The sequence below is a fragment of the Mobula hypostoma genome, chromosome 12 (assembly GCF_963921235.1).
Source record: "Mobula hypostoma chromosome 12, sMobHyp1.1, whole genome shotgun sequence".
Taxonomy (NCBI): Eukaryota; Metazoa; Chordata; class Chondrichthyes; order Myliobatiformes; family Myliobatidae; genus Mobula; species Mobula hypostoma.
This window is the reverse complement of record NC_086108.1, coordinates 72,937,684-72,954,890: the sequence shown is the minus strand read 5'-3', so window position 1 is coordinate 72,954,890 and position 17,207 is coordinate 72,937,684. Positions and strand designations below refer to the sequence as shown.

Genomic DNA, 17,207 nt, shown 5'->3' with positions numbered 1-17,207 from the left:
CTGATACCATTCCTCTTCCTAATACAGACTGCTCAGTTAGGAAATTATGGGTATTTTCCAAATTCTCTTCAACAAAATGGTTTTTAATCACATAATTACTATCAGCCTCAGTATGAAGTACAGGTACAAATAATATTGTGATTAGCAATCAGCAATTCAAAACCTCCAGAAGAAATGATTTCTATATTAAAAAGGGTAACTACTCCTAAAGGCAACTTCTGCCAGTAAACTTGAACTATTTGCCTGGCTTAATCCAACAAAACCCTCGAGGACAGCTACTCAGAAGAAGGGTCTTTCTTGGCACAATGCCTCTAGCTTGTTGGTTACATCCTCGAGCAAGAAAAATACCAATCTTATTTGAGTACAGCTGTCGCACAAGAAAGCATCATTATCAATGCCTCACTGGCATCTACCTCCACCCCACCCCACATCATTACCAACCTCAGTGTAACAGTCAAGCTGGCATTGAATTAGCTGGACAATTATGTTCAACTTACTTAGAAAAGTGAAATAAGAAGGGAGAAACTTTGCAGAAGCAGAAAACATTATTAATTGCATTGAGTTTTAAACAATATGATTAATTTACTTTGGATGGGTTCTCTCAATTCAATCTGTGGACAGAGGGCATCAAACAGACATATTTATCAAGTCACAAGTTATATTATTTGGAACTAATCAAAACTTTTCCCTAAAGTTATCTCTCACAAACTGGCCAAGTAACTCACAGCTTAAACCCTGCCGAGTCCTCTGACTCTATAACTGGAAAGACTTCTTTTTGCAAATTGTTTAATATTGCTGCTGCAATCAGATTGCATTTCTTCCACATTAACAGGACAAAGGTGAAAACTCAGATGCAAGCAAAACTCAGACAGCACAACTGATTAATTCTTGGACACATTTACTAATTTGGACACAAGTTAGTGCACAACTAGGAATGTGAACACATCACTACTTATACATCCTAGTAGGTTATCATTTGATCTTCACCATTTGCTATCAACATTAATAATAAGAATTACTTGCAGCAGCATTTATCAAAAATTTTACAGAAAAACTGACCTGGCATATTATATTTTAACTTCTACAATGAAAATGAATTTTGTCAAGTATAAAATAGGGAATCACAAGCATTAAACTAAATTTGAAGCAATATTCTTAAGGATTTGAATGTAATGTGGTTTACATATTACTCCTACAATGACCTTCCATATAGGACTTAGTACTTTATTGTCAATCACCAGGTTGGCAAAAGTGAATCAAATGGCAAATGGAGCAACACAGTCAAGCAACATCCTGACAGAATACTAGCACAAAGCTCAGCTGTTTTAAGAAGACTTGCTGCTGTGACATTATCAGGGGCTGAGACATGACACCCAGCAACCACCAACCATCCACCCCCCCAACAAACTCCACACCACCAACCTCTTCACTGCTCGTGTAACCTTAGCTGAATAATGTATCCAGCCAAGTCCCGTTGGGATGTGAAAGCCGGAAAAATATAATAAGGGTTTTGTTAATTACCATTACACTGGATCTGGTAACAGTATGCAAATAAAAATTGTGGCTATAGATAGGCCACTGCTCTGATGGAACTGCACAGTTCACTTTCCACTCTTGGAGAGCTGTTATGGAAATATACTGCTGTTGGAGTATCACTCTATGCACTATTGTCTTCAAATATGAGTGACATCATTTGCAAAGACTCTGATGCCTGCACATCTTCAGAATGCAAATGATATTCTTGTCAGCAACAGAGTGCAAGTTCCCAAACTGCAACATGGCTGTAATTTTTCCAAAAGAGAAACTGTTCATACTCCATATTTTAATCCATTTGGATCAATATGGCAGCATTAACAAATATCTTTGCAAATGCTGGTCTACAAATTATGGCTTAGCAGCAAGACAGCAAACCAGTTTCTTTGCAATGGATAGGATTAAGAAGCAATGCAATGCTTTAAATGGGCATATCAACTATTCTTACACATCTACTTCATTGAATCACTAAGCATGAAATAAAGATTAAAATGGCCTGTTGCAGAAATAGCTGATGCCTCTATAATCTCACCTAAAAAAAAAATCCCTAGATACTGCAACGTGATCTGCGGTGATCCAAAGAGAACAGCAGCAAGAATCGGGTGGGGAGGGGAGAGTGTGGGTGTTAAGAGGAAGTGTCTGGCCAAACTCTTATCATTACAATCACATCCAGAAGTCGCCAAGCTAGCAGAATTTCATGGTCTGTATAGCACTCTATTGGGAAGAGGCTGGCCAGAGTGGATCAGGGTAGTGCTGAGTTCACACACCGATTATGCATTCAAAGCTCATAAAGCAGACCACAGCTTCCAACAGAAATGATGCCAAGTTCAAGCAGACTCATGTTTCTCTTCAATAAATATTAAAGGAGAAAAGGTTGAAGAAACTCCTCCTCTTCTCCCCCCCACCCAATCATTACCCCCCCCAATCCCTATCTGAACATTGTTAGAGCCTTACCCTCTTCTATTGTCTCCTATTCTGCTGGCAATCTTTATCTAAAAGTCAGCAGCTGTATTTTAAAGAAAGCAGCATTACTAAACTTTCATCTTTTTGTTAATGACTCCAAGAGGACAATATTCTCTTGGAAACTTTCAAAATGAAACCTTTCTAACCCAGATTGCCTGCAAAGTGCATGTTATGATAGCAGGGCTACCATTGTGAAATCAAATTACGTGCCACTTTTCACTCACAAAAAAAAACTGCAAACAGCAAAATCACCAAAATTGTCAATTTAACTCCATAGTCTATTGACGATAAGCAAGACCACAGTACTTAAAGGGTCAATGATGATTACAATGCACATTTCCCCCCAAAATACAACTACAGAATTCATGTATAGCATTAATCTCTTACAAAAACTATCACACAATTTCTAGCTATCTTTTTTGCTCTCTAGAAGAGACTACAGCAACATTAATCTTTAGAAATAGTGCTTAGATCCCTACAAAGCAGACACTTTATAATGCTTTATTCAGAACTGATATGGCTTACAAAGAGCTCCTCTTATCGTTTATGCTGTTCACACAATTCCTTTGCACGCAAAACTTTCCCTCGCCTGCTTATGATAAGAGGTTTGCTGCCATTCCACATAAACCAGCTTATACTGTCAAAAGCCTGTTTTTAAAGTGAACTATTCAAACAACTTCTAATTAAAATATTTCTCACTCAAGTTATTTTTATGAAGTTATTTCAGACAGAATATGTTATTTTCAATATGATTATACATACAGCATTGTCATTTTCAAAAAAAATGTATAATTTTGATTTCAAAATCGAGATGCCAAATGTTTTTTCAAGGAATAAAAAATAAAGCTCTACGAAATATGAAACAGGCCCTACCAGCAACAGGACAGAGTATACTGCAAAGACTATAAAGACTATGCACAGACCAGTCAATACACAAAGGAACAAAGACGTAGTGAAACCCCAATAAACTAAGGCTTTAAGTAGTCTAAGAATGCGAGAATAACCAGACCAAGGTAAAATATGAAGACTTATGTTACCTGGAGGGTCCATTTCAATGTAGAATATTAGCTCTGTTGAATAGGGCATCATCACTTCTCTCCAGTCTGCATCAGATTTGTCCATATTCCAAACTGTGTTGTACATTGTCTACGCAGTATTAATATTTACTTTTATATAAAATGCTGTCATACAGCTTCCACTTTACAGTATTTCTGAAAGCCTGCTTCAGTTGTGCTCTTCAAAGAAAAATCCTATTTTTGATTTTTTTTTTGCTGTTATTTCTTGCTGACTTTCAATACTGGTGATTCGGGTGGGGGGTGGGGGGTAGAGGGAGAATAGTTTAACAGTCATGGGCTGAATGTAGAAACCAGCTCTACGATTCTGAGCTTCCTTGAAGCAAGGGGCTAGACTTCATTTTAAGAGCTGAAGGGGCTGACCAGTGACCTTTGACATCACAAGGCCGTGCCACTGCAAGCCGGGGAAGGGGGGGGGATCTGAACACTAGCTATGGGCTGTCAATTGATCAGCGTTTAAAGGCAGGATTCACAGGTAACTCACTCACAGTTCAATCAATGCAAAAGGTCTACCCCCAGTACTGACTTCAATTTCTGTGCTCTTCGGGCTGCCCTTAAATGTGAGAGAGGAATGTTTACATGGAGATAAAGCACATGTAGCTAAGCTTCCTGCCTTGTCATTTCCTCTCCTCCCCTCCGGATCCCCGCTGGTGGTAGGGCCCGAGCGGGTCGCCTCCTTGCCAAGGGCTGGCGCTGCGCTGCACAGCGAATGGCGCTGCCAAGCCCGGCCTTTGTCTGCTCTCTCACAGGCTGCTCGAGTGCACCGTGCCACAGCCTCAGCCAACCCCCTCCCAGCTGCCCCGGCAGGCGCAGGCTGATTGGCTCCACAGTTACTAAGAGGGACAAAGGAAAGGCTGATTTGAAATAGAACAACTGACAGATCTCTCTCTCTCTCTCTCTCTCTCTCTCTCTCTCTCTCCCTCTGCTTAGCTGCAAGGGGGAACCAACAGATGGTTGAAAAGCCGAGTGCTTAAGCAAACTGAAATCACCTTAACCCCGTCCACCAACTAACCCCCCTTTGCTATTCACTGAACAGAGCTTCCTGCCGTTGTGCCGGTGCTTTTAGGGGACAAATACCTGAACCGTATGAACAGAAATCAATAACCTATGTTATAGATCGCTCAGGCACCAAGAGTTCTTGCTGCTTGCAAAGCTAAGGAACACAAGATTGACTGCAAAGAAATGCAGGAGACCTTAAATCCCCAGTGAATTCAACCATTGTTAACTCTTTCGCCTACCAGTAAGAACATTTAAATCGTTACAGTAAAGCACTAAACCATTAGATCTGATTTTTTTGTAAACTATTGCCTTAAAAATTGTTCAGATTATGTCATTCTAAAATCATTGACTACTTTGCCAGGAATCCGTAGGCTTCCACAAAAGAAGCTTCCCAATCTATTTTTTAAAAAATGCTAAAATAGTATTTTATAGCAAATGCTCGATTAACTTTACTTAAAATATTTAGTTATAGCTGAGAATAGGCATTTTAATTATTGCCTTGATCTTTAACTCTATGCATTGTAACGGAAATAAAGGATAAAGAGGAAAATGTATACTGACAATAGCACAATGGTAATCACAGCGTTAATAGCTTGCTCCTTTAACACACTATCTCCAATGCAATACTAATCTATAGTCACATTTACACATTAGTCATTCTTTGCCTTGAACAGTCAGTAAAATTTCAAATAAATGAAAAAAATTACAGAAACTTAAGCAATTTTTAACCTTATGTCCAAGCTAATGAAGTAAGAAACTGCTTAATTTTTTTTCAGCAGCCATTGTTTTGGTGTCTGTGTTATTGGTTCCATGCAAAGGGAAAACTTTGGTGTTAAATCTTACATTCATATGGCAGACTAATTTATCATAACCAATCTGTGCAGGAACTTGATACACTGTTCAGCATTGTCAAAACAGAAGCATAACCTTCTGTTGATGCAAAGCTACAACAAATATCCAGTTCAACAATGAATTTATGTATGGTATACTTTTTTATGATTATAAAATAATGCTGATCTCAAATTTCAGATTAAACTCATTGTACATAATAGATTGATCATTTTGATTTCAAATAAGGCATCTGATCTCTCCCTTGCTAATTCCTCAATTCTCAATCCTAGCCACCATACTGACTTGCATTAATACAAAGTGGGCCCAAAAAAAAGGGTAATATTTCCTTGTAGGCATTGGGTATATTCTGTGACAATATCCTTAACTCAACTGGATGCTGAGTTAGTTGAAAAAAATGATATTTCTCAGACTCTCCACTAGGTGGGGTATCTGATCTCTTGTCTTCACTGCAGCTCTAAAATGCATGGCGTTCCTGAGTCACAGGATGACATTACCACAGAAATCTAGAGATCTACAAATGTTTCTTTTGAGCTGATGGAATGACTGGGTATGATACAATTCGGAACAAATGCTAGTTCATGATCTTCTAGCAACTTACCTTTAAAATACTTAATTCCTTCTAAGCCAGTATTTCTTTAAATGAATTGAGTAGTCCCAATTCACTGCCATTTTAGATCCTATTGGTAAAGTCACTTTAATAGTGCAACAATTCCTAAAGGATCACTAAATCTCTCAGTTAGCTTAAAAGAAAATGTATCTTAATTTCCCCCCTAGAAACCTAATTACTTAACTGAGACAACCTTGGACTGTTATACATTTGGTTAAAATTGACCTTCTTAGATAAACACACGATATCTTAATATATAAAATGGAGTTTCAAACAAAAATCAACATGTTCTTATGAGCTCAAGTACGCCTTGTCCTGGACCTCTTAACTGTTGTAACATAAACCTCTAATGAAGGTCATGTCAGCAGCAGCATCCTTTTTCTGATAGTCTACATGTCAATTTCATAAATTAAAATCAAAACCAGCTACTGTTTACTGTATAAACATTTGAAAATAGGAGCATAAGTAAATTAAGCAATTAAATAAGTCAAATTGGCATAAATAAAATGTGAAATAATTTTAAACCACTGATACAGATTATTAGGGCTTAGTCTGGCAGCAACTTTAGTATTATTTTAAAATGCCTAATTTTTCGTGTTCTAAAAGACAGTTAAAAATACTTTATATATTGAAGATGCAAAAATGATGCACTGCTTTGGGTTAATAACTGAGATCAATAATGCATTCATCGCATTAGCCCGAATTGCTTCTGTGAATTATGGAAATCCCTAGTCCTAGCTACTGCATACTTAGCTTCACACTGGCTTCACCAACACGGTGATGTCATGCTTAACTGCAATGTGACCTGCTCTCGCCTGATGCAACAGTCTGCCAACCATTTTAAGCAAGTCATTCTTATTCCGAGCTACTATCAGCTGCAAGCACGATCCTACCTCCACTGTGAAGAATGAATTGGATTTTGTTCATCTGAAGCAAAGAAATAAAATTATAATGTAAGGTTTAATTCTGTTCATAACAGAACCTGCAGCAATACTATAATAATTCTGACAGGTCACAATATTTTCCTTTTGTTCCACTTATAGACTATTTTGCATCATATCTTTCCTTCCCGATAATTCTCACTTTGGGTTTCACAGGCTGTGTTAGTATCACCCCATTTCTTTCTGTTGCTAGGGAAATCTGTTATTATTACCAAATTACTAACCTAAATGATGTTCTGGGCTACAGTAATTTGCTTTCTAAATAAATCACTATGAGGTGAGAATGCTGGCTTTCAAGATAGGGCCATGTTCAGTCTTATTTAATTTTTTTTCTATTCAAAGATTCTAGTAAAGGAATGCTCCAGCGGGATTAGTAAGTACATGTATCAATGAGTACAAAGCAGAAATTCCCAGGAATAATCCATGCTGATAAACTGAATGCAGCAAGGACTTGGGAAAGGGGCTACATCTGTAATTAAGATGGGGAAAAAAACTTAAAAGTTTTTACTTCTGATAATCTTGGTAAATTAAACTGACATATTGAAGTCAAACTCATAGTATGCAAAGAGTATACAGTATGTGTGAATTTAGTAGCATTTTGTGCTTGTGTGTGAGAGTGTGTGCCTGTGTGTTTGTGAATGTGTGTGTGTGAGAGTGTGTGTGCATGATGAGAATGTGAGTGTGTGTATATGTGTGTTTGTCCGTGTGCATGTGTTTGCATCCATGTGTACATACATGCGTGTGTCTGTCTTTGTGTTTTTATTTCTATAATGGTGGTAGGTTAACTGGCCTTGTTAGATTTGTTAGATTATGGTTCCACACAAAGCAACCTGCATTCCCATTGTACCCATGATTATTCCCCATTCCTGAGCCTTGACCATAAGATTTAACAGTATCATGTTTTCCATGGGCAGTTTGGAAGGTGTTGAGGAAGGGAAGGGAAGCACTGGTGGGATGTTGCCAAATCTGAGCCCATCATATTTAGATATTATAATAGGCCTCAGCCGGTCAGGCAGCATCTATGGAAATGAACAAACAGTCAACGAATGTTTGGGGCTGAGACCCTTCATCAGGACTGGAAAGGAAGGGGGAAGATCCCATCAGAAAGGTAGGAGGAGGAGAAGGGAAACAAGCTCGATGGTGATAGATGAAGCCAGGTGAATGGCAAGGTGGGTGGGGGTGGGAAATGAAGTCAGAAGCTGCGAGGAGATAGGTGAAAAATGTAAAGGGTTGGAGAAGAAGCAATCTGATAGGAGAGGTGAGAGAACCATAGGAGAAATGGAAGGATGAGGGGCACTGGGGGAGGTAATAAGCAGATGTGTAGAAGAGGTAAGAGGCCAGAGAAAGGAATAGAAGGAGAAGGAAAATGTATTCCTGGAAGTTGGAGAAACTGATCACCTGTCACCTCCCAGCCTCTTACTTCATAGCCCCTCCCCCACTGGCTTCACCTATCACCTCTAGCTTGTACTCCTTCCCCTCCCCCACCTTATTCTGCCATCTTCCCCTTCCTTTCCAGTTCTGAAGAAGGGTCTCAGCCTGAAATGTCAACTGTTTATTCATTTCAATAGATGCAGCCTGACTTGCTGAGTTTCTCGAGCATTTTGTGTCTATTGTTCTGGACTTCAAGCACCTGCAGAAAATCAAGTTCAAATTGAAGCTTATTGTCTCCTGACCATACATATATTCCACCAAACAAAACAGCATTCCTCCGGACCACGGTGCACCCACACAACATATATCACACACAGCCCATAAACCAAAATATTACACTATAAACATGTTAATAAAATACAATTGAGCCAAAGTCAGCTTTCAGAATAACGCTACCTGAACCATTCCTCCTCATAGTGACCTGTAACCTATTCCCTCTCACATGCTGCTGTTTTTATTCTCCTACCCTCGTTCTATACTGGGGATAATTCACAGAACCCAGCTAACCTTTCCACTATCATATCAGAATCAGGTTTACTATCACCGGGATGCGATGTGAAATTTGTTACCTTAGCAGCAGCAGTTCAATGCAATACATAACATAGAAGAAGAAAAAAATAATAATAATAAATAAATAACTAAATCAATTACAGTATACATATATTGAAAAGATTAAAATTGTGCAAAAAACAGAAATACTATATATTAAAAAAGTCAGGTAGTGTCCATGGGTTCAATGTCCATTTAGGAATCGATGGCAGAGGGGAAGAAGCTGTTCCTGAATCACTGAGTGTGTGCCTTCAGGCTTCTGTAACTCCTACTTGATGGTAACAGTGAGAAAAAGGCATGCCCTGGGTGCTGGAGGTCCTTAATAATGGACACTGCCTTTCTGAGACACTGCTCCCTAAAGATGTCCTGGGTAGTTTGTAGGCTAGTACCAAAGATGGAACCAACTAAATTTACAACCCTCTGCAGTTTCTTTCGGTCCTGTGCAGTAGCTTCTCCCCGCTCCATACCAGACAGTGATGCAGCCTGTCAGAATGCTCTCCACGGTACATCTATAGAAGTTTTTCCATGTATTTGTTGACATACCAAATCTCTTCAAACTCCTAATGAAGTATAGCCGCTGTCTTGCCTTCTTTATAACTCCATCGATATCAACGGAATCATACATGTACGTACATATGGCAGTAAAGAACAGTGGTACTAATTTGGCAACCATTCACCTTTGATGCCAGTGGAATTAAAACGCGATGCAGTGCCAGATTAGATAGGATCAACTAGGTCAACGTCAAGCAGTGTTGTCATTGCATAGCAATACAGTAAGGTGTTCACTTCCCTGGAGTCAACTCCACCAGCAAACAGGATTTTATTGAAGTAGTCCATAATTAACACAGAAATTTCATTATCAGTCAGCAACTCAAGCTGTTTACTAATAATGTCACATAAACTATTGCAAAGTACTACATTTTTATAAATTAAATGAGGACTTTTAAATTTAATTTGTAGGTTCACCAGCAATTTTTATTTGTGTTGCTTGAAATTCCAGCATCTGCAGATTTCTTCGTGTTTGTACTTTTAAATTTAATATACCTAGACCTAATTTTATGGTTGGTACGGAAGATGGAGCACAGGAACTCTGCAATCTCAATCTATTCTATTGTAGCCAATGACAAGCAAACAGCATCCAAAACATTTTTGCCATGATTAAAATTTGAAGTTAATTATAAAAAAAATCCTTTACACTTGGATTTATCTTTATATTGCTCAATAATAAAAATTGTTTTCTGATTGGATTGGCACGAAGAGCTATGTAGACTGTTTATTTCTGCTCTATCCTGTTCAACTGGTAAATTGACTTCATTATTAATGAGATTGTGTAATGGTAAAGAAAGAATAACTTCAGCATCCAGCAGTTACCTGTGAAGTAAAAAGAATCAATTTTATACTTACAATTTATACTTAAAAACCGACATAATTTGAAAATCTATCTCTCAGACTCGCAGACTTTGGCAATCTTCATGAATTGTCTTGGAATATTTCTTATTGTCAAATTACAGATTTTAATTCATTTTTAAAGTGTTATTGTCAAAGCACAGCACTGCTATTGGCTTACGGAAAATGAAAAATTTTCTGAATGCCAGCTAATTTATCAAAGAAAAATACTGAGGTTATTATCTGTGCAGAATGACCATAAACGTTAAATATTACAAGAAATTATTGGAACTTTGTCAAAATTCTTTTGAGTCCATTTTCCATTCATCAGGTGCTTGATAAGTGATTCTGAGATGGTGACACGATTGATTAAGCAGAAAACCACTTTGTGCCAAAGTTCAGACCCTGAAAATAGGGTTTGTATCTCATTCTCAGCCTTTGTCAGCTTTGCCATGAACAGTGTTTCTTGGTTGACTGGGTCACAGTAAGCAGAAGTGCTGCCACAATGAAGAGGACAAAAAGGCATCAACTTTTCAGATTTGTCTCAACAAGTTGTACTACAAAAGATCGACAGACTCTTCCACACTGAGTATGATCTAACTTCTATGATTTCTTGAAAAACTGAAATGCCATATTTAAAGATCATTAATTTTCTCACATTTAGCTTCAATTCATGCATTCAGTCATTTTATTGTAGCAGTGTTTCTTTTTATTTTTGTTTACCACCATAGTTTCACTCTTATCTTCTATTCCAGTATTTTCTGTTACTTATAATGGAATACGCTGGGTTACAGTTCTATAAATAGTCCTAGACTCCGAAAAAATATAATCTAAAACAAAATTCAGGAAGAGTGGTACACAGTAATTGGCACTGAGAACACAGTAATAGATCATGTATTTCCATACACATCTATATGCAAATTTAAGAAAGTATTAGCAAAATAAGAGCTAAATTAAAAACCTATAATGGTCATAAGCAGAGGACTGATTTCAAGATTTATCATTATTTCTTTTTTTAATAGTGTGATATTTATTCTTTTAGAATAGATTGCATAACCCCAGATATTTAACTGTGATTGCTAGTGTTGACTGGAGAAACACTAAAAATGAAAGTCCTGTTACGTCACTATGGGAAGCTGAAAGGTTAGTTCATGTGATCTCTTTTCCCCTCCTTCTCCATCTCATTCCCTTCCTCTTGGTCATGCTTGAAGTTTAACAGTCAATTCCATTTTATTACTGACACAAAATGTAGTAAAGGCAGAGGGAGCAATGGTGATGGTGGGGTCTGGTGTGTGCATTAGTGGGGAAAGGGGTGTATTGAGGAGCTAATAAAAGCTCGGTTTCATTTGCTGTATAATCTGCCCCGTAAAGAATAGCTTTGAATGATGTGGAAAAGCTCATCCCCATTCCCGCAGAATTAGGGATGGCTACAGATAGATGGATTTGTGTTCTCATTTTAATGCTGTCGGCAAGCTGGATCTAGCTGTGACTGAATAGTCTTTTCAAAGCTGCTTTCCATGAGAACTATACATAGATCATTTAAGAAACTCAGTTATTATTTATATGATCTGTATATATACACCGAAAAAAAAACTATTCCAATATATAATTAGAAACATTTTAAATGGTCAGCTTGGTTTTGAAAGGATAATTACCTAAATATTGTATAGCATAGTTCCCATCCATATCATGTAACTGGTTTCATAGTGAAAGTTTTCATTATTTGTGAAACTGGATTAGCTACTTCCTCATCAGCATTCCTTACCTTTTTATGGTATCAGGTGTGCACCAAATGATATAATTAAGTGTCCCCCGCTTTTTGAATGTTCGCTTTACGAAACCTCACTGTTACGAAAGACCTACATTAGCACCCTGTTTTTGCTTTCAGAAGGTGTTTTCACTGTTACGAAAAAAAAGCAGCGTGCGGGGAAAATCAGCGTGTGCCCCGAACAGCCGCTCTCCCCTGGATTCTCGCTGGCATTGCTTTAAGACGTGCCTGTGAGCAGCCATTTGCAAGATGAGTTCTAAGGTATTGGAAAAGCCTGAAAGAGCTCGTAAGGGTGTTACACTTAGCGTAAAACTAGACATAATTAAGCGTTTCGATCGTGGTGAACGAAGTAAGGACTAAGTGAGTTTGGCTTGTGGAAGCTGACAAACATGATGTTGAAGAGGTTCTGGCATCCCATGACCAAGAACTGATAGATGAAGAGCTGATGCAATTGGAAGGGGAAAGGATAACAATTGAAACTGAATACAGTAGCGAACGGACCGAAAGTGAAGTCGCCCAGGAACTGAACGTGAAGCAACTGCTTGAGATTTTCACTGCAATGATAAAGTACGACTTTAATTTTGAAAAGGTACATAGGTTTAGGGGATATCTGAGTCCTTACAAAGAACTGTATGATAGAAAAATGCGCGAGGCTCAGCAGTCAAGCAAGCCTTCCGCATCAGCCACAGTAGACGACGAACCTCGACCTTCGACATCGAGGCAGGCAGTCTTAGGAGAAGATGAGCTGCCTGCTCTAATGGAAACAGACGACGAGATGACACCCCAGTGTCCCATACCACCTCGTGATTCTCGGAGAATGCAGCAGTAGCCAGGAGGCACACAGCACATCTTTAAGAAAAAAGCCAAAATAACCATGCTAATTAATTAAGTGCCACCTGACACGTAATTAATTAGCATGTTATTTTTGGCTTTTTTCTTAAAGATGTGCTGGATGCCTCCCGGCTACCGCTGTACCCCTGCATGCTTTGCGGTTCGGTATCAGTCGGTAGCCTGGAGAGTGGGGGCCACTGCACCACCCAACCTGTGACGACTCAGCCTAACACACCATCATCAGTGTGCTCGGCGGTGAACCAATTTCGGTAAGTGATACTACACTGTATATGCATTATTTCTACTTTATATCGGCTGTGTATTTTTACGTGTTATTTGGTATGATTTGGCAGCTTCATAGCTTAAAGGTTACTGGAGAGCGCTTGCGCCGTGTTTCTGCCAACAGCGCTTGCGTAAGATTTTCTGCCGACGGCGCTTGCACGAGATTTTCTCTACGGAGAACAGTGCAGTAATGATTGTGGAAAAGTATTTCTACTCTATATAGGCTGTGTATTTATCATATCATTCCTGCTTTTACTATATGTTACTGTTATTTTAGGTTTTATGTGTTATTTACCGTGATTTAGTAGGTTATTTTTGGGTCTGCGAACGCTCACAAATTTTTCCCATGTAAATAAATGGTCATCACTTCTTCGCTTTACGACATTTTGGCTTACGATCCATTTCATAGGAACGCTCTACCTTCAGATGGCGGGGGAAACCTGTACTCAGGTATTGCCCCAAGCTACTCATGTCAATATAAACTGAAGCTCAAAGCTCTAAGCTACTGTCATTGTGGGCTGTGTTCATTTTGGACCAGTTTGTTCCCTTTGCACTACTTGAAGGGACAGGGTGCTCATACTGGGACAATCTATAGGCAGTATCAAAATTCACTGCAAACTGCTCTATGACTATGACTGCTCTATGTGCTTAAAATAAAATATAGTGTTTAGTTTTCCAGTGTTTATCTGTCAAAATGTTTATTCCATCCGTGCCTCAATGATGACATGGCTAGAGGCATCACACAAACTGCTGGAGAAACTCAGCAGGTCAGGCAGCACCTATGGAAATAAACAAATAGTCGATGTTTCAGGTTGAGACCCTTCATCAGGACTGGAAAAGAAGGGGGAAGACGCCAGAATAAAAAGGTGCGTGGAGGGGGAGGAGGTCTAGCTGGAAGGTTACAGGTGAAACCAGGTGTGTGGGAAAGGTAAAGGGCTAGAGTAGAAGGAATCTGATAGGAGAGCAGAGCGGACCATGGGAGAAAAGGAAGAAGGAGGGGTATCAGGAAGTGGTGATAGGCAGGTGAGGAAAAAGAGGTATGAGGCCAGAGCAGGGAATAGAAGAAGAAGGAAGAGGGAGGGAAAAAATTTACTGAAATCACTGTCCATGCCATCACGTTGGAGGTTATGCAGATGGAATACGAGGTGTTCCTCTCCAGCCTAAGAGTGGTCTAATTGTAGCAGAAGGAGGCCATGGACTGACATGTTGAAATGGGAATGTGGATAGGAATTAAAATGGCTGGACCACTGGGAAATTCATTTTTGGCGGATGGAGCAGAGGTGCTCGACAAAGCTGTCTCAATTTATGTCGGGTCTCACCATTGTAGAAGAGGCCTCATTGGCAGCACCAGATACAATAGACAACCCCAACAGATTCTCAGGTGAAGTGCTGCTTTACCTGGAAGGACTGTTTGGGGCCCTGAATTGAATTCCAGAGGCACTATGCGTCAGGGATTTGGAGTAGGGGTCAAGGGAAAGTGTGCAGCAAAAGCTCTTCTCTCTGAGTACCTTCACGAACACTGCTTCCAATTTGGAACTCTCTGATCAACAATGCACTCACATTCTCAAATCTTCTAAGGCATGCATACCAAGGTATGTGACAATGTGCAGAAATCCTGCAGCCATGTTTTTGTACCTTTACCACCCTCTGCATGAAGATCAAGATCACATTGATCCTCATCTTCCTTATCATAAGATTTTTCTAAACAACTGCTGTGGATGCCTGTCATATTTTTCCAATTTGCTATATCAGAGAGGTCATACAGAAACTATATTTGCAAATAGATATTCCATCTACTTTAATTTCACTGAGGAACAGGTGATATCTCAAGCACTATGATGTGCTGACTTTGCTGACTTTTTGTGCATATAGACAGCTATTCAAGGAATCCAGAACTTCTATTCTGCAGGAAGGATGCTCCCTCAATGTGCAGCTTACTGTGGATGATATGAAGAATTTCCATGGATTAATAGACACAGTTCAAGAAGCATATGTGATTCCTTTATCTAGACAACCTTGCCAGAGATTCACAGTTATCAGTATGGTCTCAGAGATGTCTGGGCCCATCCATGTAGATGCCATAGGCAAGAAAGCTGACCAATACCTCAATTTCCTCAGGAGGTTACAGAAATTGGAATAGCCCATCCATCCTAATCGACGCACCATAGAAGGTATTCTATCTGACGCCTAATGGCTTGGTATGGCAACTTCTCTGCATGTGTTGAGAGAAGCTGCGGAGAATAATAAACACTGCTTAGTAGATCATGGAAACAAGCCTCCCCTCCACGATCTTTGTCTTCACTTCTTGCTGCTTCTTATGGGGCAGAAGATACAAAAGCCTTAAAGCACCTACCATCAGGCTGAAAGACAACTTCCATTCTGCTCACGGTAGGACTAGATGGACTCCTGACCTTGCAACCTATCTTTTTTATGATCTTGCATCTTATTGTTTACCTACACAGTACTTTCCTTGCTATTGCTACACTTTACTCTGCATTCTGTTAACATACATCAAAGTTGCTGGTGAACGCAGCAGGCCAGGCAGCATCTCCAGGAAGAGGTACAGTCGACGTTTCAGGCTGAGACCCTTCGACCCTTCGTGCTGCCTGGCCTGCTGCGTTCACCAGCAACTTTGATGTGTGTTGCTTGAATTTCCAGCATCTGCAGAATTCCTGTTGTCTGCATTCTGTTACTGTTTTACCTTGTTTTACCTCAATGCATTGCATAATGATATGATCATACGAACGGTATGCAAGACAAGCCTTTTGTAGTATCTCGGTGCATCTGACAATAATAAATGAACACCAATATATCTGTAATGTTAACTCAGCTTGTCTTTATTTTCCTCCTTTTTTTGTCTCTCTGTGAGTGGAAGAGTTGCCCAACATGACCAGCTGGGACTGTCCTCCTGCTCTGCATTTCGCTTCTCCACAATCTTTTGGACACACATGAAACTGCAGATGCCTGACTCTGGAACAAAAATTATAGCTCTTCCAGCTCTTCAAACACACTAAAGCACTGTTTAAATATGATGAAGGTTCCCCCTTTCCCAGATTTTCATTTATTGTATTCCAAACTTGTACTTCATTCTGGGTGTTCCTTCATGTCCTCTTTTAACTTTCAATCAATTATTTTAAAGTTATTCCTTCCGATTTTTGGCACCCTTCCACTTACTCTGTCAAGGGTCATCATGGTTGTATGTACTTCAATTGTCTTCCCTCACTGTCCTCTATTTTTCCTTCTCAACCCCATTCTCCTGCCTTCTCCCTATAAACTGACACCTTTACTAATCAAGAACGTATCAGCCTCTGACTTGGCATCCAAAGCTGTCTGTGGCATTGAATTCCATAGATTCACCACCCTCTGGCTAAAGAAATTCCTCCTTATCTCTGTTCTAAAGGAATGTCCTATTCTGAGGTTGTGTCACCTAGTCCTACATTCTCCCATTGTTGGAAATATCCTCTCCTCATGCACCATATCAAAGGCTTTCAATATTTGGTAGGTCTTAATGAGATTCTCCTTCGTTCTTCTAAACTCCAACAAGTACAGGCAAAGAATGATTAAACACTCTTCATATGTTAACTATTCCATTCCTGGGATCATTCTCATAAACATTTCTGGACTCTCTCCAATGCCAACACATCCTTTTTTTGGAATATGGGGCCCAAGACTGCACACAATACTCCAAATGAGTCCGACCACTGCTTTATAAAGCCTTAGCATTACATCCGTACTTTTATATTCTAATCTTCTGGAAGTGAATGCTAATTTGCCATTTGCCATTTTTCCCTCTGTCAGCTGGATCATTTATATTTTCTTGCCATGTAAAGCTTTCTTCTTCATTGTCCATCACCTAACCAATTTTGCATCATATGCAAACATCTTCACTGTACCCCCAGATTTAATTTCAAACTGTTCATATATATTATATACAACACTGCAAAAAATTAAAGAAATGCATATTAAGCCCTGTGGAAATTTATTGGCAACAG

The 17,207-nt window shown here is 39.3% G+C and overlaps 1 protein-coding gene across 6 annotated transcripts in view; it reads right to left on the bottom strand.

Moving 5' to 3' along the window:
* The window catches only part of pik3r3b (phosphoinositide-3-kinase, regulatory subunit 3b (gamma)), a 585,349-nt gene that overhangs the window by 35,624 nt on the left and 532,518 nt on the right, over positions 1-17,207 (bottom strand). Inside the window, exon 1 of one of the 6 annotated variants that reach the window (XM_063064389.1) lies at positions 3,534-3,977. The exons of the other annotated variants lie outside the window; for them this stretch is intronic. Within the exon in view, the coding sequence (XP_062920459.1) occupies positions 3,534-3,639 (106 nt within the window). The 5' untranslated portion in view covers positions 3,640-3,977. Of the gene's footprint in view, positions 1-3,533; positions 3,978-17,207 lie in introns of those variants that run through there. 6 annotated transcript variants of the gene reach the window in all.